This window comes from Leuciscus leuciscus, assembly GCF_965113295.1.
Source record: "Leuciscus leuciscus genome assembly, chromosome: 18".
Taxonomy (NCBI): Eukaryota; Metazoa; Chordata; class Actinopteri; order Cypriniformes; family Leuciscidae; genus Leuciscus; species Leuciscus leuciscus.
In genome coordinates this window covers 22,175,454-22,198,274 of record NC_138742.1, presented here as the reverse complement: position 1 = coordinate 22,198,274, position 22,821 = coordinate 22,175,454, and the positions used below count along the sequence as shown (strand labels likewise).

Genomic DNA, 22,821 nt, shown 5'->3' with positions numbered 1-22,821 from the left:
AATTAGGAAATATGAAGTGGTTATAATCTTAAAGGAGAAAATCTGTTGTCATGTGAAAGAGTGTTAATATACTGCCGAAATGGCCTGAACTGAACAGAATTACACAGTCTTGTGTTATGAAGATCAATTACATCAACATGGGATTCATGAAGTGAGCAGTTTACCAGCTGCTGACAAATGTTGTGTGTTAAATATACTCCAACTGAATATGAAGCACTCTATCTTGTTGTCGCCAAATGCACGGATTCATTCCACACTTGATAATCAAACCATATACGTTGTCCTATGAATATCACTTTATCATGTCTTGTTTAAAATGCATATGTGAGGAAAGTAAAAATAGTATCATTAACCCACTCCCTGGCCTCATACACGCACATATACACAAAGGAAAAGAAGTGGACTGGCCTCTGCTCCTCACAGCAAACTGAGCAGTGTGGCATGAATTATTCAATCACTTTCACACGGCTTGAATAGCAGATGGCCAGTGGGCTTTTCCCCCAGGAAAAGAGCACCAAAACACGAACTTATGGGTTAATTAAATTGACACGTGTGTATTTCGGCCAGAAAAGGGGTGTTATGTAATGGAAAATGACATTAAACCTGCTTTTTGGATCCTTATAGAGAGAGGACCTCTTTTCTCTTTGTCTTCCTGAAGTGAAGACTTGGGAATCACTGCCATCTTGTGGAGGATTGTTGATCTTATGTGTAGTTGGAACATGGACCAAAAAAACCCAAAACAAGATAGAATGGTATGTATACACGACGTATATAAAATTATATTAGATGCATTTTATATGCAAACCTTTATTTACTCACCCTCATGTTGTTACAAAAACGTATGAATCTTCTGTGGAACAAAAATGTAGCCTACACATTTACACGTCTTTTCCATTCAACAACAGTTTGTGGCCACAGCTCTGTTAGATGTGTCTCCATAAAAAAGCAACAAAACAAAATAAAAATAAAAAGGTAGGCCTACTATAAAATCTGACTATACGACTTGACGCTGTATTATGATAGATTTGTGTGAGTAACAGACCGAAATTTAAGTAATTACTGACAATCTTTCAAACCAGGTATAACTCGAAAACGCTGCGACCTACATGAATCAGTGAGTTGAACTGTGTACGAAATACGAATGAATTCGTTCAATCCAAATTACAATCCGGATCAAATCCGACTCAAAAGAATGATTCATTTACTGATTTGGTTAATGAGTTCAACTCAAGAATATTATTCACATTGCCTATAACTAAGTCTTAAAGTTTCAGCAGCAAAAATTGGCTTGTGAATTGCCATGTGACAAAATTGGTTTGGTGCACGAAATGAACAATATTAAAGAATTGTAAATTGTGTGCATGGTGGACCGTAACAAAATACATTTAGCCTACTTGAGTACTGTACTTAAGTAGCCTACACTTTTTGAGTATCTGTACTTTATTTGAGTATTATTTTTTCTGTGTGAACTTCACTACATTTGAAAGACAAATATTGTACTTTTTACTCCACTACATTTCTTTCGAGGTCCTCGAGTAGAAAGTAGTAAGGGTTGCATTTGTTGCATGGTTGGAAGGTTGACGTCACCATCCGACGTCAGACAGACATTGGATTTTGGTTGGAGATGAAAGTCGGGTTGACGTCACAATAGCCAAACTTTTTTCAGGATTCTGTGAGGAATATAAATTAGCATCTATAGTCTTTCTTTACAGTCACTTTTGTTAAGTTTAATGCATCATTACTGAATAAAAGTAATAATTTATACAATTTATATATACAGAGCTGCTCAAAAGTTTACACACCCCATGCAGAATCTGTGATTTTTTTTTTACAAAATAAGATGTACTATGTACATGATAATACAAAATGCATGTTATTTTTTATTTAGTACTGTCCTGAATAAACTATTTTACATAAAAGAATGCCCAATGTTCTTTTTATAAATCTTTTTGTCTTGTGGACTATATGTAAACATCTTTTATGTAAAATATCTTATCCAGGAGAGTACCAAATAAAAAAATAACATGCATTTTGTAAGATCCCTCTTATTTAGTTAAAATGGTCTATTCTGCAAGGGGTGTAAACGTTTGAGCGGCACTGTATAATACAGACCCCAAACCCTTGAGACTTTAAGGAGCAGCTCCACCATAAAATAAAATAAATGACCCTGCAGTACAGGCACATAATTCATCAGATAATAAACATTGCAAGAGTAAAGCACACAAGAGCACAAAAACTATTAAAAAATTTCAGCACTTTAATTCACCCAGTTCTGTTTGTTGCTCTGCACAGATGAATTGATTACAAGGAAATTAATGAAAAAAACAACAACACAATCTAAAGTTCAAAGGTTGCTCATCATATATAGGCTAGTGAGTGTTTAGAGGGTTGAGAAAAGCACTGACAGCTAATACTCATCCACATCAAGAGCTATGAAATCCAACTCGACCAACAAAACAAAAACAATTAATGCCAAGCAGGAAGAAATCAATCTGACAATGATAACAAATACAGTCCAGTAGTGGTGCATGAGAGCGTAATACACTCATGAAATGGCAGGAATTTGATCACTTTTCTCTAGAAAATATTTTATGAGAGGATCCCTTCACAATATAAAATGACAGACTTGAACACAAATATGACTTCATAAATGGAAAGCCCACTGAACAGGTCTAAGTGTTGTCTATAACAAGACCATCATGGTCAGAAATGCCATTTACTATATTTGAGTATGTTTTCAAATAAACATACAGCCTTTATGCAGTCAACCAAAGCTCATTCATAACTTTCCTGGAGAACTATATCATCAGTTCACACACAAACTTTCATCAAAGTCACAAACTGTTACAGGGTAAAACATACATAGTTCAGTTTTAACATATTGAAACATCTGCATGATACCATGTTATTTTGGTAAATATTAATGCATGCTTTGGCTTGTTAGGAAAGTTAAATTAAAAAAATTAAACCTTCAACCAAAGCAGAGATTTAACACAGTGCTATTTCAGAGTACACACAAAAAAATTGTGACATGACGGTCTTATTTACCGTTTTAGGAGATAAAAACAAAACATATGATAACCTGTTTTAGGTTATGTTGGCACATTGAAAGCTGGACAGTGTAGTTATATAAAGATTAATGAATAAACTGAAAATGGAAAAAGGAAGAGGAAAATATAAACAAATAAAAAATAAACATTTGAGGGAAACAATGATTTCTAATATACAGGTGATTCTTGTAAAATAATGTGGTTAAAACTGTGCCGCTCCCGATTCTTGGGTTTTCCTAGAGATCCTTAAGTCTTTAATTTTTTCATTCTGTCTGCCCACTAGCATTATAAGCTCAGACTCATCCTTCTCCTTCCAGAACTGAAGCTTGTATTGGGGCCAGACAGTGGCGTTGTGTTGGATGCCCCTGGTGGTCACACAGCAGAACAGCAGCGGTTCTCAAACAGCTGTTCAATGACGGAGCTGTCTGCTAATGTGGACACGTCACCTAAATCCCGTTCATTACACGCTATCTTCCTCAAGACGCGACGCATGATCTTACCTTTAAAAATAAAAGACAAAATTAACGTTTTTTTTTTATAATAAATAAAACAAATAAACCATTCAATATTAATACCTGATCTGGTTTTTGGAAGGCTGGGTGCATTCTGAATGTAGTCAGGCGTAGCTATGGCACCAATTTTCTCTCTCACTGTTTGAAAAAAAGAAATGAAAAGAAAGCCGTTATTCAGAGTTTATGAGACTGTTTTTATATAAACTCAGAGTTTATGATTAAACTAAAATCATTATTCAATGCTTTGTCAAGTTATTTAAACAGCAGACAAAAGCTCAACACACAAGAAACAGTTTATAAAATAGGAATACTAGAATTAAAATAGGAAAATGTGTGAGCTCTGGCAGATTATCAGTAGAGATAATCAGTAAAAAACAAAACAAAACAAAGCAAAAGAAAGCAACACAAAGCAAAACAAAACAAGCAACAAAAAGCAAAAACAAAACAAAACAAAACAAAACAAAACAAAACAAAACAAAACAAAACAAAACAAAACAAAACAAAACAGTTGTATGACTTCAAAAGACTTAACGAATAAGCTGTACAGATTGTTTTTTATGATACTTTTAGTTTGATGATATAAAATCACTTTCGCTGTATAGGAAAGAGCTGTTCAAACACTCTGGCTAACATCTACTTTAGTGTTGTCACGATACTAGAATTTCTAACTTCGATACGATACCTTGAAAAATATCGATATTCGATACCATTTTCGATACCACGGAGAAAAAAACTGCCACAATATTAAGTTTTTTTTTATTATTATATAAAGCTAAATATAACAAGTCTAGAACATGACAATGAGGGATATTTTCATGAACAAAAATGTCCTGAAGTAGTGCACTTGTTCAAAAGCATTAATGCTGGTTAATACATTAACGTTATTTGATGAACAGATTTAAACACAAACGTGTGTGCATTATATGCGATAACAATACTATTAGTGCTTTTAACAATACAGATTGTGTCAAAGCACTTAACAGTATCAAATTGGAGGATATAGTGTCAGTAATGTATAATAATAAGATAAAACATAACATTTTCAGTTAAAGGCATTTCATTATTGAATTCAAAGATGTCATTCAATAGCTCAGTTTAGTTTAATTAGTATCTGTGTAATCAAATTGATGATAAGATATGAAGGCAAATTGCAGAATTAAATACTAATTTTTGAATAAAGTTAAATAAGCACAAGTTAATTTACATTTGACCACAGTTAAAATATTTAACGTTACTTGTCTAAGATTTCTCAGTCAGATTATATTAACTTTAAGAATTACGGTGAAAAAACGAGACAACACACACTCATATCAACAACAATACTAGGCCATCTTGGTTAATGTTTCAGAAATGTTAAAATGAGAAGAGTTACCAACCTCTCGAAATTATTTATATAGATCCCGATGTCGGTCTTTCAGGTGCTTAGCTATATTAGGCCCCGATCACACTAACGCGTTTTTCAGGTTCGAACACGCGAGGCACACAGCTGCACTTACCATCACACAGAACGAGCCGTGCGCTGCGTTTGTTATGTTGCTCGGCAACCACTGAAACAGCTGTCCTGTCAGTCAAGTAAACGTCAAATCAGCCTTTTATTAACTTTTTTTACTTTCTGTTAACATTGTGGTAGTTACGGTTCGTGAAGTCGTTATAAGCTCCTGGTAACCCGCGAGAGCACCACAAGTTTATCCTCCATCATCGCACTCTCCGGGCGTTCAAGCAACTAGCTTTCATCATTAAAACGGAAGGCCCGCGAGGCGCAGCAGGCGCATAACCAGCGCGCAGAACGCTCGCTGGAAACCAATTGAAAATAGGCGCCTCTCACTGCAAAAAACACGTCAAGTGTGATCGGCCCCATTCACTTCACTTTTGCTATTTAACCAGAGCGAATGAGACGAGTGCGCGTGTGGTGTTTGTCAACGCGCCTTTGGAGAGAAGTGAAAGTGACAGCTCGGCTAGTATCGATACTTCAGGAAATTAGTATTGGTATCGTTCAGATATTTCAGTATCGATATTTATCGAAATATCGATATTTTTGACAACACTAATCTACTTTGCTACAAACTGTGTTTTATAGAAGAAAGAGGATCATATGCGGTCCGACTTACATAAGAGTGAATAAATTATGACAGAATTAAAGTTTTTGCATGAACCATTCATTGAAACACACATACCTTGCTTTTTAAGCTCTGCCTCCAGCTTTTGGTTGTAGTTGATTCCATCATTGAGGGTGACAAAACAGTAGAGACTCTCGCCTTTGACAGGGTGTGGTCTCCCCACAACCGCTGCCTCCGCCACGGCTTCATGCTCCACCAGAGCCGACTCCACCTCTGCAGTGCTCAGCAAGTGTCCTGGAACAAACAGATCCACCAGCAATATAAGCTTTTGCTCTATTACAGGCTGTTTATTGTACGGTTACTGGTACGTAAGCTACTTCAACCCTTTGTAAATCTCTAGAGTCATATCAGTAAAGAGATAGAAAGCAGGCAAGAGACAAATGTCTATAAAGTGTGTCCTGAATTTCATCAACTTGTCTTCGTAACTCATTAATCTGCATTATTTCAACATCTGTAGGTCCAAGCCACACATTCTCTTTCTCCACACTGGGGGAAATTACAAAACAGGAGACTTATTTGTTGTTGTTGATGGGTATTGTGCAAATCAACAAACGTACAAAAATGTCCTCATCCTCTACTCACCAGACACATTCAGCATGTCATCTATCCTTCCAGTGATCCAGTAGTACCCGTCTTTATCTCTACGGCAACCTGGACAGACAAGACACGCTTAACTAAAGCACAAACTCTCACGTCTCACAATTATATGAAGCACACTTACTGTAAAACTGAAAACGAATCACAGCACAAATTACCGTCTCCAGTTACGTAATATCCGGGAAATTTCTTGAAGTAGGTGGTCTCGAACCTCTGGTGGTTTCCATACACTGTTCTCATCACACCTGGCCAAGGCTGTTTAAACACCTGAGGAAGAGAGGAGTGAACACACAACAGCTCTTGGGTTTTAAACTTGAGGTTTTACATGATTAAATATTGTTAAGAATTTTTTAATTAACATGGTAATCAAATCATCTCAACTAAAAATACAAAAGTATGAGGAAAAAAAATGACACACACACACAAAAAAAAGATCACTGTACCAGATAGCCTTCACTCGGTCCTTCAAGTTCCTCCCCCGACTCATTCAGAATAGCAGGTACAACCCCAAAAAAGGGAAATGTCTACAAACATTAACCAACATACAGAAGTTAGTAAGCGATTTCACCACATTAATCTCAAATTAACATGTATGTTTCTGTTTTGTAGAAATTATTTTGCATTAACTGTGGTAAAGCATATTATGCAACAAATGCTGTTAATCAACTTGTATCCTTTAATGGTTACTTTGTGCAAATAATTACACTTCTGTTATATATATATTTTTTTTATATATAAATGCTTATTAAAAAGTGATAGTGAAGACATTTTACAAAATGTTACCAAATATATTTACAGGAATAAATTACATTTGAAATTGTAAATTATTTTAAATTCTAATAATATTTCTCAATATAACTGTTTTTTACCATATTTTTTGATCAAATGCATGCAACCTTGGTGAGCATAAGATACTAATAAAAATCTAACCCCAAACCTTTGACCACTAGTGTATGTTTTTCATTGTTACATTTTTATTATTTATTCATAGCACAAAGTTCACTCACGGCAGAGCCAGGCTTCAGGGGCGTAGCGGCCGGCAGAGGGGTCATCACGTGCCCACCCTGAGGAACATACAAAAAAAGACAAGTGACCTTATGGTAGACGGCTTCAAAGCAACATGGATGTTACTGCTCTGGCTTCAGTTCATACCGTCTCAGTCTGCCAGAAGGTGTCCACCACCGGACATCTCTTCTCTCCCACCACGCTGTAGTACCACTGCCAGGCTTCTGGGTTTATGGGCTCCCCTACTGTCCCCAAAATCTTCAGGGAGGTCCGCTTATACCTGACCACACAAACCATTGCACAGTTTTGTAAATTTGACTTTTTTGGTAAAATGTGTTAAATAGTAAAAAAGACTGGGGGATTGTATCTATTGGTACTGTATCAAGGTTGCGGATAGAAAGCTGACACATACTGGCACCAGTTGTATGCAGAAACACACTGCACACAACACACAGCGAATGGATGTATAAACGTGGCTCTGTTAGCAGACTTTGTACACAAAGAGACGAATACTATCAAGTGTAACTATATCGTATCATTATAGTAGTTATCATAAAGTTACATCAAGTGTTATCTGGAAATGGGAGAAAGTGTCCTAGATAGATAACATTACCAAGCAATGGTAATTATAAATAAACATTCATAATACTGTCAATAGACTCAATACTTATTCCTAAACACTACTTCATAAATGTAAACACTATATTATATACACACACTACACACAGTGTGTCAATGAAAAATATTACTGGATAAGAATTTCACAGAAAACTATTTTAAGGTCATAAATATTTTGATGGGGGGGGGGGGGGGGGGCAAAAATAGACAAAAATATTTTAGTCTGTGCTGTTTTCTATTGATGCGTGAACAAAACTTCACTAAACATGTGTAGTGCCTGCCATTCAATAAATCGCAAAAACCTTTGAGCTTTTGTTACTTTTAATATGAAGCAAAGTCTCAACTTCAAAATTCTGCCGATTTTATTACGAAATTCTCCGGATCAAGCGCACATGAACCGATAATCTCTTCCTCTTTACTACTAGTTACAGCATGAAATAAACATGGCTGAACCCCAGAAGGTATGTTGAAAGATATACTACAACTTACGGAAATGAATCCTCATGTAATCGCTGTTTCAACTGAGGAAAGTCATCAATAAAACAGCTTGTAAGCTATACAACGTCACTTAACGTTACATTTACCTCAAGAAAACGATTCAATGTCCATTAATTCACTAGTTACTGTAGATAAAAAATAAAAAAAACTCTAAAGAAGAGCATTTTTAATTTTTTTTTATTAATGTTTTTTTTTTATTTAACCTGTTAGTGATGTCTTCATGATTTAATGAATTTTGAATAAATCTGTCATGAAAACAAATGATTACAGTTTATTGTCGTTTAAATGTTTATATTTCACCAACAAACTAGAGTAGAGACAATCCTGTTATTAAAAAGTTGATATAAAAACTTCCTTATGTGCAATTTAAATGTTTACACAATTGAGTGTTGATTAAAGTTTGATTAATTAATCGGTTTTCAGCCGAAGTGCATCCTGAATTTTTTGGCTTCGGCCCAGCATTTCAATTTCAATGCATCCCTATTATAAATGTATTTACAATCACTTTAAAGTATTACATTTCTTAGAAAATAAATAAATAAAAATCCTTTGTAAAGATTTTAACATTTAATTTAATATTTTATTAATTTCCATGATTTCTCCAGGCCTGTAAATCACAATTATAAAATGGTCTGATATTATGAAAACGGTCTGAAATTTCCCATGACTACAGAAACCCTCTCTAGTGTACAGACACAATAGACCCTGAACTCACTTCTGAACGGGCTCACTGCCGTACTTCATCAGTAGCCGGATGGCGGTGGGTGCCGTGTAGAACTTGGAGACTTGATATTTATCAACAATCTCCCACATTCGGCTCACATCCGGGTATGTTGGAAGACCCTCAAACTAGAAACAGAAGATAAAAAAAGAATAATTTATGTTATACAACAATAAAGGCCTTTGTAGATAAGTCAATATGCTTTCAATCACTTAAAGACAGTGACTACAAAGAGCAAAATCAGGATGTTCCCCTCACCAACACACTGGTTGCGCCATTGGCCATGGGCCCATATGTGATGTATGAGTGACCGGTGATCCAACCAATGTCCGCAGTGCACCAGTACACATCATCAGCGTGATAATCAAACACCAGCTTAAAGGTGGCCGCAGTGTAGAGCATGTAGCCACTCACGGTATGCAACACACCCTAGTGGAGTGGTACAGCGTGAGAAAAAGAGGGACAAGTAAGAGCTGTATACGAAAAGCAAATAACGCACAAAAGTAGTTCAAGGAGGATAGGGTTGTTTGGAGGATCTACCTTAGGTTTCCCAGTAGAGCCACTGGTGTAGAGGATGAAGAGCGGGTCCTCTGAATCACACCACACAGGCTCACACTCCTCTGACGCTCCACCAATCAGAGTGTGCCAACACATATCCACATCAGGATTCCACGGCACCTGCACCAATCACAGAACAGAGAGCGCTCATAGTAACTTTGTTCACTCTTCCTGGTGTCACACAGAGGTGTAAAGGTTCAGAAAGTAAAAGTCCTCCTCAGTATTTTGTTCCAATCATCTGGATTTGCTAATTAGCACAGTTTTCAGCCAGGAGACAGAACTAATTAGTGAATTCAGCTGGCGGAGTTCATGGGTGGAATAAACATATGGCAGGACTTTTACTTTCTGACCCCTGGACTTTACACCTCTGGTGTCACACTTCAGAGAACGATACAAGATTTAGGGAACCTGATCAGTCTGTGAAGGTTATAAACTGCTGGACTGAACAGAACAAATGCTGCTTTCAAGTCATGGGAAGTGATTTTGATTGTTTTCAGAGGTGTAAAGTCCATAGACTTCTACTGTAATCACTCTATAACTACAATGGGTTTTCTATTTGTTTTTATAATGGAAAAATCATTGTGCCGTGTCAAGCATTCGTTCATCTCGTAAATCCAACTATTTCAGAATGACTTGAAAAGCAGCAAAAGATTAAATGAAAAGATTGTATGCAAATAATGCATACAATACGTTAATCAGAGGCACACATTGGTATTTATTCCAGTCAGACTTATTAGACAGATTCAGTTCAATCTAACCAAAGTGAATGCAGCACAAATGCCCGTCTGCTTTAGCCAAAGGCGTTTTCAAAACTGAAAGAGAAAGCATCTGAAAAGATCAGGTTTAGTTAACACAAAAACACTAGACGGACAAACAAAAAGAGACATGAACGCAACAGAGAAGTCTAAAGATCTAGTTTTTCATGCAGTTCAGAGACAGAGGGAACACTACAGTTCATTTAAGTGACAAGAGCATTAGCATGGAGCTCAGAGGTGAGAGTTAGTCTTTGACTACACAGAGAGAACCATCAAATCCATTAGAGCGGAAAAGGTTTAGCACATAAAACTGCTAACACCGAGCATTTAGTCTAGTCACTACCATGAGAGCTTCCCAGATACATTTGTGATAAAATCGCAAAGCGTATGTGAGGAGATCATTTAGGACATGGACACACTTGTCATTTAACAGAGATGTGGTACTTTTACTAGGAACAGTAAAAGGTTTCAGTGCTAGCTCATGGATCAGAACTGGCGATCAAGTCAAGTGGAAACACTTCATAATAACCATTAACAAAACAGGTCAGTAGTTGACATTTCTAACTTTTTACATCTCTGAATGTAATGAGGTATTAAGTCATTATTTAATATTTTATAATGTCATAAATGTTTTTGATGTTAATGAACATTTTTATGAAGTGTTACTGAACCAACCAATACTAGACAATGAAAGACTGTTTCAGTCTTGGAGTAAACAAACAAACAAAACAACAAATCTAAAAAAAGAAATAAACATGACAACCACTTCCATATAAAAGTCTGAGGTCAGTAAGATTAAAACAAATGTTTTTCTTCTTTTATTCAAGTCAGATGCTTACCATTGATAAAAAGTATCAGTAAAGCCATTTATAAAGTTAAACGGAACAATTTTCATCTCAAATAAATGCTGTTCTTTTGAACTTTCAAATAACCAAAAACCCTGAAAAATGACATGCATTTTATAAGAAATATGATGCAAAATAAGAAATGAATTAAAGGGATAGTTTACTCAAATGAAAATATCGAACTTGAAAAACTTCGACATCATTTACTCACCCTCATGTCGTTCCAAACCCGTCAGACTTTCGTTCATCTTTTTTTTATGAAGTCTGAGAGATTTTTTTGTCCCTTCATTGATAGCTATGCAACTACCACTTTGTTGTTTCAAAAAGTTCATTAAGAGATCATACGTCAAGCGGACATGTTTGAGCTTCTGTTTACCACAACTGATGTGTGCGCTGATTAATGTTTAGATGTGAATAAAAGGCTAAATTCAATAAAGCCACTGAGTTTCTTCCGAAAATTTGGACTAAACAGCTCAGTTCATATGGATTAGTTTTACAATGTCTTTATGAACTTTTTGAAGCGTCAAAGTGGTAGTTGTGCAGATGTCTATGGAGGGATAGAAAGCTCTGAGATTTCATCAAAAAGATCTTCATTTGTGTTCCGAAGATGACAAAAATATTACGGGTTTGGAACAACATGAGGGCGAGTAAATGACAGAACTTTCATTTTTAACCATCCCTTTAAGGCTGATCTATAGAGACATTTATAATGATACTACAATGTTACTATAATTTTACTAAACAATTTATCAAATGCTGTAAAAGCTCTACAACAAACACACAATTCCATATAAATATTGAGCAGCACAACTGTTTTCAACACTAATAATAATAAGAAATGTTTATTAAGTTCCAAATAGACTGGAGTAATGGCTGCTGAATTCAGCTGTGTCATCATAGTAATAAATTATATTTAAAAATACGTTAAAATAGAAATGTACAATTCTTTTAAATTGCAATGATATTTCACTATATTACAGACTAGTGTATTATTGATCAAATAAACGCAGCCTTACTGAGCTTGTCAAAATCTTACCAACCCCAAACTTTTGAACAGCAGTGTATGAAGTTGTAATTGTGAGAACTCTGTGAACGTCATATTGTGCAATACAGTCACAAATATGAGAAGTAATGTCACAATTGTGAGAATTGTAATTACATTTTCATTTACAACTCTGAGGAGAAAAACAAACACATTTTTAACACTCACAATACTTAAAAATAGACTACTTTAAAAACAAAAATCAAAAAGGAACATTCTAAATTATTTTCAACTTAATGTCTTAAATACCTCATCTATGGTCTGCTATATATTACAACAGTTTATTTAAAGTAATCTCTTAGTTTTGACAGTTTGTGTAAAAAGAAATAAAAAGTCCAAACAAGTCAATTATCATAGGTAATCGACGATACAACAGATGCCATGCATTAAGACATTTTTTAGCTCAAATGAAGACATTAAGTTGTTAATAAGTCAGAATATGCCTTAAATTTATGGCCTTATAATTGAACGCCAAGTCTGATGAGTGTGTACATGGTGAAATGCATTTTCAAAAGCAAACACACAGCAACACACACAAACATTGTGTTGTGTGAGAATGTGTGGACAGTGATAAAGGTCTCGAGCCGTCCCTAAGAGCAAGAGAGCCGCCCATGAGCACACAAACAGGTGTTAATAAGACAAAGCACACACACACACACACAACTGATGCACAAAGGAGACATGAAATACCTGTGGGGGGGGACGGACCTTCCTTACTCTTTTCTGTTTCTCCTGCTAAAGGGGGTTAATGGAGAGATTACTCACACCGAAAGAGGAAAAGGACACAGACATGGACCCACATTGATGGAGAAAAAAATTATCTTTTGCATAAAAAGTCAAATTGACATCATTAGAATTACAGGTTTAAAAGAGATCAGCTTGCATAGGTGAGCGTCACACATAAAACGTTCAACTGTTTCAAAGGTCTTCGGCACAATCAGAGAAATCACGCCAGACCTTTATGGATTTACAACAGTAACACAAAGCCTTTGTTAAATAACCAAGAGATATCTGTAACACACAGGACAGTGCAAGACTCAAATCTCCTCAGGACATGTACAGGACAGGAGTTAACATTTGAGAGACCAGAACAAAGACTTTATGAAAGGGATACTGCAGTCATTTTTTCATCTGAATCTATTCCCCACTTACATGGACATATATCCATTGATTCAGGTGTTATAATAATCATTATTGTTGAACTTAAATCAAACCTCAGAATAGTCTCAAAGCCATGTGCTCAGGAGGGAAACACCGTTTTGAACCTGGTCTGCATCTGTTCTGATATCATTCCTTCCTCTCTGTTTGCAATTATATTCATGCATTATGAGTAATTATTTAGTAAAGAAGTGTTTTAAAATATAATCTCAGCAATTTTGTGTGCACTACTGTTCAAAAGTTTGGGGTCAGTAAGATTTTGTTTTTATTTGAATTAATACTTTTCAGCAAGGATGCGTTAAATTGATTAATAGCGACAGTAAGACATTTATAATGTCACAAAAGATTTCCATTTCAAATAAATGCTGTTCCTTTGAACTTTTTTTTTTTGCCGCAAAACTGTTTTCCACATTGATGTTTTTTGAGGAGCAAATCATCATATTAGAATTTCTGACAGATCATGTGACATTGAAGAATGGAATAATGATGCTGAAAATTCAGCTTTGACATAACAGGAGTAAAAAAAAATTATATATTTTTTATATTTAATAAAATAGTATTATAATTAAAATATTTATAATTATTTTAATTTGATTTTTAAAATTAAAGTTTTTATTGTATTTCTGTTCAAATGAACGCAGTCTTGGTGAGCATAAAAGCATTAAAACAATCATACAGACCCCAAACTATAGAACGGTAGTGTATCTTTAAATTGGTCACCCTGGTCTCTATTGGTATCGGCAATTGAATAAATATTTTTTTTAAAACATTGTTCTTGCTTTAAAATCTATTTTTGACCTAACAAAATGCATTTGTAACAGATATAATCAAATGAAAAAAACTCAACTCTGGGACTCTACTAAGATAAGCTTGAGATAAAAAATAAAAAACACCTGTAGCAATATGGAGAAGTCCAAACGAGTAAGAAACATACTAGCATGACAAAAATGAAGAATGAAGTCTGTTAGTTGAGGTGAGGTGCAGAGGTTAAGCTTTACCTGCAGGTCGGGACAGGAGCGTTTCGCTGGGGGTGACTGCGAGCCCGGCGGTGAGGCCTCGTCTTCCTTTGTCAGGTGTTTTAGCATTATACATTTCTCCACGGTGAAAGACCTGACAGTGTGAAAGACATTAGAGAATCAAGTGAACAGAAAAAAACACTGTTAAGCATGTACACAGTTTACAGTGGCCACTTTATTAGGGGTCCAGTTTAAAAAAAAAAAGAAATGAATACTTTTATTCAGTAAGGAAGGACGCATTAAATTGATCAATAGTGACCAAAATGCATTTATAATGTTACAAAAGATTTCCATTTCAAATAAATTGTTCTTTTGAACTTTATACATAAAAAAAGACTGAAGACTGGAGTAATGATCCTGAAAATTCAGCTTTGCCATCTTAAAATATATTCAAATAGAAAACAGGTATGTTAAATTGTAATAATATTTCCTGATTTTATATTATAGCTCTGTTTGAATCTAAAATAATCTCACTGTGTGACCAAAGGCTGCTGCAAGACTCAATTACTGTCAAGTTCAGCATTTCTCCATCAAAATTAACATTTAGAGACAAAAATTGTTGAGAAGAACTGAATCAGAACCAAACATTTTTCCATTCTTCAAGAATGGCCCTCTACTGCTACTATTCCACATTTGACAAAAGTTATCTAATAAAGTTGCCACTGTGTGTTTACGTGCACATGATAAGCATTGCACTACTAACTAGAGTTTCTCATACTTGTCCCTGCATTTCTGTAGCGCTTCATCGGCTATCAGCTTCAGATTGATCAGCTTATCACCGCGGTAAAACCCATCTGGGGAGAGAAAGAAACACAATAAAACAACTTATTTAGGCATTTCACAGAAAATCCCGAAAAGACAAAGACAGTAAATGTTTATTAGGTGATAACAGATGTTGATCTTATCATGGCTGAAATGTTTATTTTATGGTTATAGTCCACTCTCAAGCTCAAAGACTTCGGCACTACCTTCACATCTGTCCTGAAAACGTTTCGACAATTTGACATTTTCATTATCTTGCATTGGTAACGACGAGCCTCCATTATCTTTCTTGCTTGGGGTTGCCAGATGTCAAGATAATAAATCCCCCAAACTGAGTTTTTCCGCTTAAAAGTATACGTTTTCTGTCCCGTGTTTTACTTAAACATTCCTTCCCAGTAAAAGCGCTGATGATTTGACAACACCGACAAACATGTAAGTTGAAGTTTAGCAATGCTCATTGTGAAATTCTGCTGGAATAAAAGTGTCATACAGCCAGTCTGCGTTCCTTCACGAGGCCACGTGTGCGATTTGCTGCTACTAAATCAGCGAGAGAAACTTTTTTCTGTGGCAAACTGTAATAAATCCAAACACGAATCGCAACCACATTGTGTGCAAACATGGTTGACGAATAAATGCAGTTATGCAATTATGTGCTAGAATACACAGTAAAAATGCAACACTTGGAATTACAATTAGGTGCCACTGTGTGTGTGTGTGTGTGTGTGTGTGTGTGTGTGTTTAAAGGATCTTTCCCTGGAATATCTGGCTATTAGGACTGCACAATATATAGAAATTATCAAAATATTGCAAATGTATATATCGCGATATGCATATCGCAACGGCTTGTAATAACTGGGGTCATGAACAGAAGACAAAGAGAAAATCACTCACTGCTCTTGGCTGAATAACTTTTGTAGCTTTAATAAGAATAAGTATTTCATTCATACAGTGAAAATTAAGCAGTGTTTTATTTTTACATTTGATTATTCAGTTTCTGTTGATAAATAAACCTAATGTAGGCCTTCCTGAAACCCTGAACCCCGTGGTTTACAATGATGTTAAAATACCACTTCTTATGTTTCAGTAAAACACTGCTGTTCACTTTCAGAAGTTGTAGTTTTCTTGTCACAAAAAGAATGTTAAACATGTATGTAGGTTATATAATTTAAAATATATTTTAAAGATAATTTAAGTTTATTTTACACACTTTAAGCATTATCGTATCACATATCGAATATCGCATAATTTAATGAGTTATCGCATATCTCATTTTTCTTCAATATCATGCAGCCCTACTGGCTATTATTCGTGATTAATAATTGATTATAATTTAAGAAAATAATCGTGATTATCAGTTTAACCCTTATTATGCAGCACCATTCCAGCCTTCAAAAATAGCTTAATGATGGATTATGGGATTCATCCAGGTCATATTTATCCCCCAAAACTCATTCCCCTTTCTAAACATGTCAAACTCTTGGAGTGGAGTTCCCTGTTACAACTAAAAAATTTTTTACAAATAAAAAATGTACAGGCTAAATAGCTTTTGATAGTAATACGATTACTGCTACTTTCAATCCACAGACTTGTGAACTGTGAAATGCAGCACTCTTTTGCAGTAGATGGAAACTCAGCAGATTAACTTTGGGATTAGCAGAGTTTATATACTTTGAGTAAATTACGTTAGATTTTTTTGCCATGCTTTTCTTACCGGCTGTAATAAGAAGACAGCACTGAGAGTCCATGATCCTCTCACACAGCGACTCGGCGGAGAAACCGGCAAACTGGGATATGAACACAAAAACGTGAATAAATATAATTTTGCAAAAACATTTTTCCTTTGTATAACATTTCTGATACACCGGCAAACAGTCCAACTTGTTGAAAGAGAAAAAAAAAAAAGAAAAAAAAAATACCTCTAGCACACCTTGCAAACCATGTATAGGTCTGTCTTTTTTTTCTTTTTTTTAAGCTAATTGGTCAATTCAGTGCTACAACTAAAGACAAAGGAAATGAGTCTCAAATGACAAAGGACTGACCACAATAGAGTGAACTGCTCCAATCCGAGCGCAGGCCAACATGGCCACCACCAGCTCCACCACCATGGGCATGTAAATAGACACACGGTCACCTTTCTTCACTCCTGCACAGTCAGAGAGAGTAAGAGAGCAAGGGACGACAAGAGGACATTGCCTTAATACACTACATCGGTGTCAAATCTTTAACCTGCTGCTGGTCCATTATACCATTCTTAACCAGTTCAACAGCATGTGTGTGAGCATACCTTGTGACTTGAGGACATTAGCAAACTTGCAGACTTGATGGAGCAGTTCTCTGTAGGTCACCGTCTTCTCATCTCCAGGTTCATTACCCTCCCTATACAAATCAATGCCAGAAATGTTACTCGTTTACCTTCCAAAAGTTTGTATAATATAATATAATATAATATAATATAATATAATATAATATAATATAATATAATATAATATATATTTATTTGTATTTAGCAAAGATGCATTAAATTGATCAAAATGACAGTAAATAGGCCTACTTTACAGGGTCATTTATTTATTTTTTAGAAAGAAAGAGTTATAAAATGCTGTTCTTTTAAAGTTTCTATTCAAAGAATCCTGAAAAAAATTATCATGGTTTCCACATAAATATTAAGCAACAAAAACTGTTTTCAACATTGGTAATTATTAACAATTGATCAACAATAATAATAATAATAAAAATAATTGAGCATCAAATCAGCATATTAGAATGAGTAATGATGCTGAAAATTCAGCTTTGCATCACAGGAATAAATTACATTTTAAAATCTATTCAAACATCGAACAATTGTTTAAAATTGTAATAATATTTCACAATATTACAATTTTTATTGTATTTTTGATCAATACTGCCCCCAAACTTTTGAAGGGTAGTGTATTTCTCATAGACATATTTTCTTACTTAGTTCATTCATGCACAGTCATAATCATATTGATCCTTGAGTACTGATGCTATGTTCAATGGCAAAGTATGAACTTGAGAGACACTGAGCAAGTTGACAAAAACAGATGTGCATCTCCTAGATTCACCGGCATGTTCAATTTGAACTTTCAGTATTTGTTTCTGACAATGTTCCAATTACTGTAAGCCTCTGATAACAGTATTTTGGCATGAGATGTGCCCTTAAATGTCCCCTACAAGTTAACGTGTAACTTTTTTTCTCCCTTGACTTTGGATGTCAGCAGACGTTCTTAAAATACAGCTGCGTTCTGACACAGAAAGGAGAAGCCTGGTAAAAGACCACAACTGCTGAAAAGAGTCAAGCTTGAGTGTTTCAAACTGAATTCTGCAATGATTTGAACTTATGTTGAAACGAGAAATGATGGAAAACTTTACCATTGCTAAACTGGCATTGCAAAAGCAGAGAATTAGCAACTGCCCCAAGCAACATTCATTACACGTGACGCGCTTGAAGGCTATTTTTGTAGATCTGAATTCTAATGAACAATGACTGCCAAAAAGTCCTCATGAACTGCATGGACAGCATTCAGCACAGATAAACCGATCCACTGCAATGCACATGAACAAATGAAGCCTATGAAGATGCAACACTGAATATACACTTCATTCTGGGTGGACCGCTATTGGCGGGACCTGGTTCAAGCTACTAAAATAGCTCCAATGTGCCCCTGTCTGTCAGCAAGCCTGTGTATTAAATTATTATATGAATATAATAACAGCCTGGCTAGCAATAGTGTATCGACTCAGGTAATCTGAAAGTGGACTAAACCATGTAGGTTTGTGGCTTACAGGTTTTAACCTAAATACAAGTGGTTCAACCTAATGGTTATAGTGCGGGGCCGGTTACTGAAAGGTTGTAGAAATTCTGTGAGGGCAGAACCATGAGCAATCATCATAAACCAATGTACTTTTAGAGGTATTAAAGTGCCCCATTATGCTCGAATATTCCCTTTTATACAGTGTGTAATAAAGCTGTTTGTGAATCTAAAATGTCTGCAAAGTTTTAAAGTGCATGACAAATTAAGTTATTGTCTCCTAAAAGTGTAGACCAATCACAACAGATTGAGGCGTCTGACCAATCAGAGCAGGGTAGACCAATCACAACAGACTGAGCCATCTGACCAATCAGAGCAGGGTAGACCAATCACAACAGACTGAGCCATCTGACCAATCAGAGCAGGGTAGACCAATCGCAACAGACTGAGCCATCTGACCAATCAGAGCAGAGTAGACCAATCACAACAGATTGAGCCGTCTGACCAATCACAACAGACTGAGCCATCTGACCAATCAGAGCAGGGTAGACCAATCACAACAGACTGAGCCATCTGACCAATCAGAGCAGGGTAGACCAATCACAACAGACTGAGCCATCTGACCAATCAGAGCAGAGTAGACTAGAGCTGTCAAAATGGCTGAAAACCGAAATTCGAAATTCTTTCTTAAATATTAGCAAAATTGGAATTATATTTAAATTCTACAGGCAATAGAGGAAAAAAGTACTGCATTGTCTCCTATGCCCATAAGCGAGCGCAATAAGAAAATATAAACCAAATCAAGAATCGCATCTTTTATAGAAATGATATGTCATTCACTTTTTAAAGTGCATTGACTTTTGAAACAATCGTTCTTAAATAAATTATAATTTCCTTAATGTGTATGCAAGGACAATTAGTTACAATAGTGCAAACTGTAGCCTAAGTGCATCAGTAACCTGAGAAAACACGCTTCAACAGACAGTGTAATGTATTAACGTTACATGAACACAAAATAGCAAACTGCAATTCAGAAACAATCTACTTCTACTTACACATCTACATATTGTTCGTCAAAAACACCAGAAGGTCAACTTGATCAGCAGTGAGTGCTCTGACCGATGTGTCCAACTCTGACTCCGCCCTTAGACACACCAAAACTTCGAATGCACGGTTTTTGTATTCGATTGTGCAGTTTATTTTTTAAATTCAACGAATATTCGAAATTTTAATTTTAATTTGACAGCCCTAGAGTACACCAATCACAAGAGACTGGGCCGTCTGACCAATCAGAGCAGAGTAGACTGGCGGTAAGGAGGGATTTATAAAGACTGAATCTTCAAGCAAACCTTTTTCAGATTCTGAGAAATTAGGTGATGCTTCAATGTATAATATAAAAAAAGAAAAAAAAGAAAGGGGTTACCTTGGATGCATGTAAACCTATTGAAGGAGACCTTCAACAAAATTAGGAACATTTAAAATAGCATAATAGGGGCACTTTAAGTGTACTGTAATATGTTGTTTATAATAATATTGGCAAAGTAGATGAAAATCAAAACACTGACATCACCATTCTCAAAATAAAAAACAAGACTCTTAATGTCACGTGCACAACTTCCAGGAAAACTGAAACAATTAAACCACATGCTTCACAAATACTAACCAGTAAAAAGCCACCCTGTCACCGAGTTTCCTCTCATGGACGATGCGGTCCAAAACATTATAGCAGATGTTGGTTGTGGCGCCTTCCATGCATTTCACGTAAATCTCACCCTTGGTCACGTCGAAATTGTAGTCCAGGAACTTCCCAGTGTATTTTGTCTTCCAGAAAAAATCTTTGGCGACATCTCCCCAGAACTCTGGACACAACGGGACAAACAAATGCGGATTCAGAACTTGTGTACAGAGAACCAGAGCAAAACCACAGACAAATTCACAACCTATCAATGGTACCAGTACACTACTATACTATAAAAATAAAAAAAGCTTTCAAAATGTTTTTAAAAATTAAAAACATCCACAATAATAATAATGGATACATTAATTATTAAGTATTATAATAATAATTATAATATACAATAATAATAATTAAATCTACAGAGATGTTTAAATTGAGTCATTTGGCCTGTGAATGGATTTTTATGGTTTAAAGAAGTACAACAGCAACAACAAATACATCAATTATGTATAAGTATTAAAATTTTTTACTAATATATTATATTTTATACATTACATATAAATACAAGGCTACATGAAGCTTTGCTGGCTATAAATAACAATTAAAGACAAAGCAAAGTTTACAACATCAATAATACACCTAACCGTAACTCAAAAATAGAGCATAGGTGGTTATAGATACAAACTGCTGTCTGCCAAGGGCACAAGGCTTTAAAAAAACAACCATGTTAAGTTTTTATTATTATTTTTCTTATCGAAAATATCCGTTTTTAACCTGTTAATAACCTGGCCAAAAGAATGAAACTCACCCTCAGGGGAATCGACAGAGTTGATGTAGAGCTCTTTGTATTTCTCAAAACTGGGGATGTGCGCTTCTTTCTTCAAGTCTTCTGAAGCATGTAACACGTCCTCGCCAGGTGCCTTATCAGGGATCATTTTAATAACCAATTAAATGAACGCAACTAATACAAAGACAGTAAGAAAGCGCACACACAGTGATCACTGGCCTAACGTGTGTAAGTCACTTCCGTGTGGGAGAGTTTCACTCCCATTCGGCGCCTGAAACTGTTAACAAAACGAGAGTAAAATCTAGATTTATTTTTAAATCTAGATGGGAATGCGCTGCTTTTGTTTTAATAAAGAAGCGGCGATTCGGATTCAGATTGCAAGGACGAGTTGTCCGAGACGCGTTATAAATTGCACTTTAAATAATTATTACTATGTTAAGCAAGCTCGAAATGTTGCTCCAACGACACTAACGTTAGACGGAATAAAAAAGTAAGTTTGGATTAAGAAGAAGTCTCACATATATATATATAAAAATTAAGATGCACTTGAGAGCTGTCAGACAGCAGGTCTCCTTTAGCTGGAGGTTATCTTGTGCAAGGTCGATTAAAGCTGGAAATAATTCCCCGCATTTGAGAGAACTCGTAGCCTGTAACTGAATCAGACATGTAATTAAAATAGCCGTGCATGCAGTCTGATATTATTCATTCTTCCACGCGTGGATTACAAATCCTCAGTGTGTCTGCAGGAGGACAGCCATTGAAGAGTAGAAATAATGTAAACGAGAATGGCAAATTACCGATAAACGTAAGTTCTTAGATGGGCGGGGCTTAACGTACCGGATGTTGATTCTTATTGGCTCCTTCACAATGTACATTTTATAAAATAAAAAATAAAAAAACGTATACAATACTATATTCAGCAAACAAGAAAAAAGGCCCGGCCCGAAAAAAAAAAAAAAAAAAAAGAATTCACTTATTAAACGGATAGTTCACCCAAAAATGAAATTCTGTAATTTACGCACCCTCAATTTGTTCCAAAACCTGTATGAATTTCTTTCTTCTGCTGAACAGAAAATAAGATATTTTGATGAATGTCAGTAACCAAACACTTGATGGGCTCCATTGACTTCCATAGTTATTTTTTCCCAATACCATATTTTAAATATGATTCTGCCATCCAACCTGAGCTTAAGGTCTGTGTGGAGGACGTGAGCCGAGTCTTCAAAAAACAGAAGACTAGGAAAGCTTCAGGCCCAGACGGCATCTCATCTGCTTGTCCTAAAGCCTGCGCTGACCAACTGGCCCCAGTCTTCACGCAGATCTTCAACAGAT

At 35.6% G+C, this 22,821-nt stretch overlaps 1 protein-coding gene across 2 annotated transcripts; it reads right to left on the bottom strand.

Moving 5' to 3' along the window:
* Positions 1 to 2,237: 2,237 nt before the first annotated feature.
* On the bottom strand, positions 2,238 to 22,267 carry acss2 (acyl-CoA synthetase short chain family member 2). 2 transcript variants are annotated; one of them, XM_082144495.1, is made up of 19 exons: positions 21,511 to 22,267; positions 20,688 to 20,883; positions 17,539 to 17,630; positions 17,294 to 17,397; positions 16,966 to 17,038; positions 15,211 to 15,286; positions 14,475 to 14,586; positions 13,009 to 13,053; positions 9,659 to 9,796; positions 9,377 to 9,547; positions 9,113 to 9,246; positions 7,429 to 7,561; positions 7,284 to 7,340; positions 6,720 to 6,800; positions 6,435 to 6,543; positions 6,262 to 6,330; positions 5,737 to 5,913; positions 3,626 to 3,700; positions 2,238 to 3,550 (listed from the first exon to the last, which is right to left on the bottom strand). In XM_082144495.1, the coding sequence occupies exons 1-19, from the start codon at positions 21,635 to 21,637 to the stop codon at positions 3,423 to 3,425; spliced, it is 2,097 nt and encodes a 698-aa protein (XP_082000621.1). In that variant the 5' UTR covers positions 21,638 to 22,267; the 3' UTR covers positions 2,238 to 3,422. The 2 variants fall into 2 exon arrangements, with proteins under 2 accessions (XP_082000621.1, XP_082000622.1); XM_082144496.1 differs by lacking the exon at positions 13,009 to 13,053.
* Positions 22,268 to 22,821: the final 554 nt, after the last annotated feature.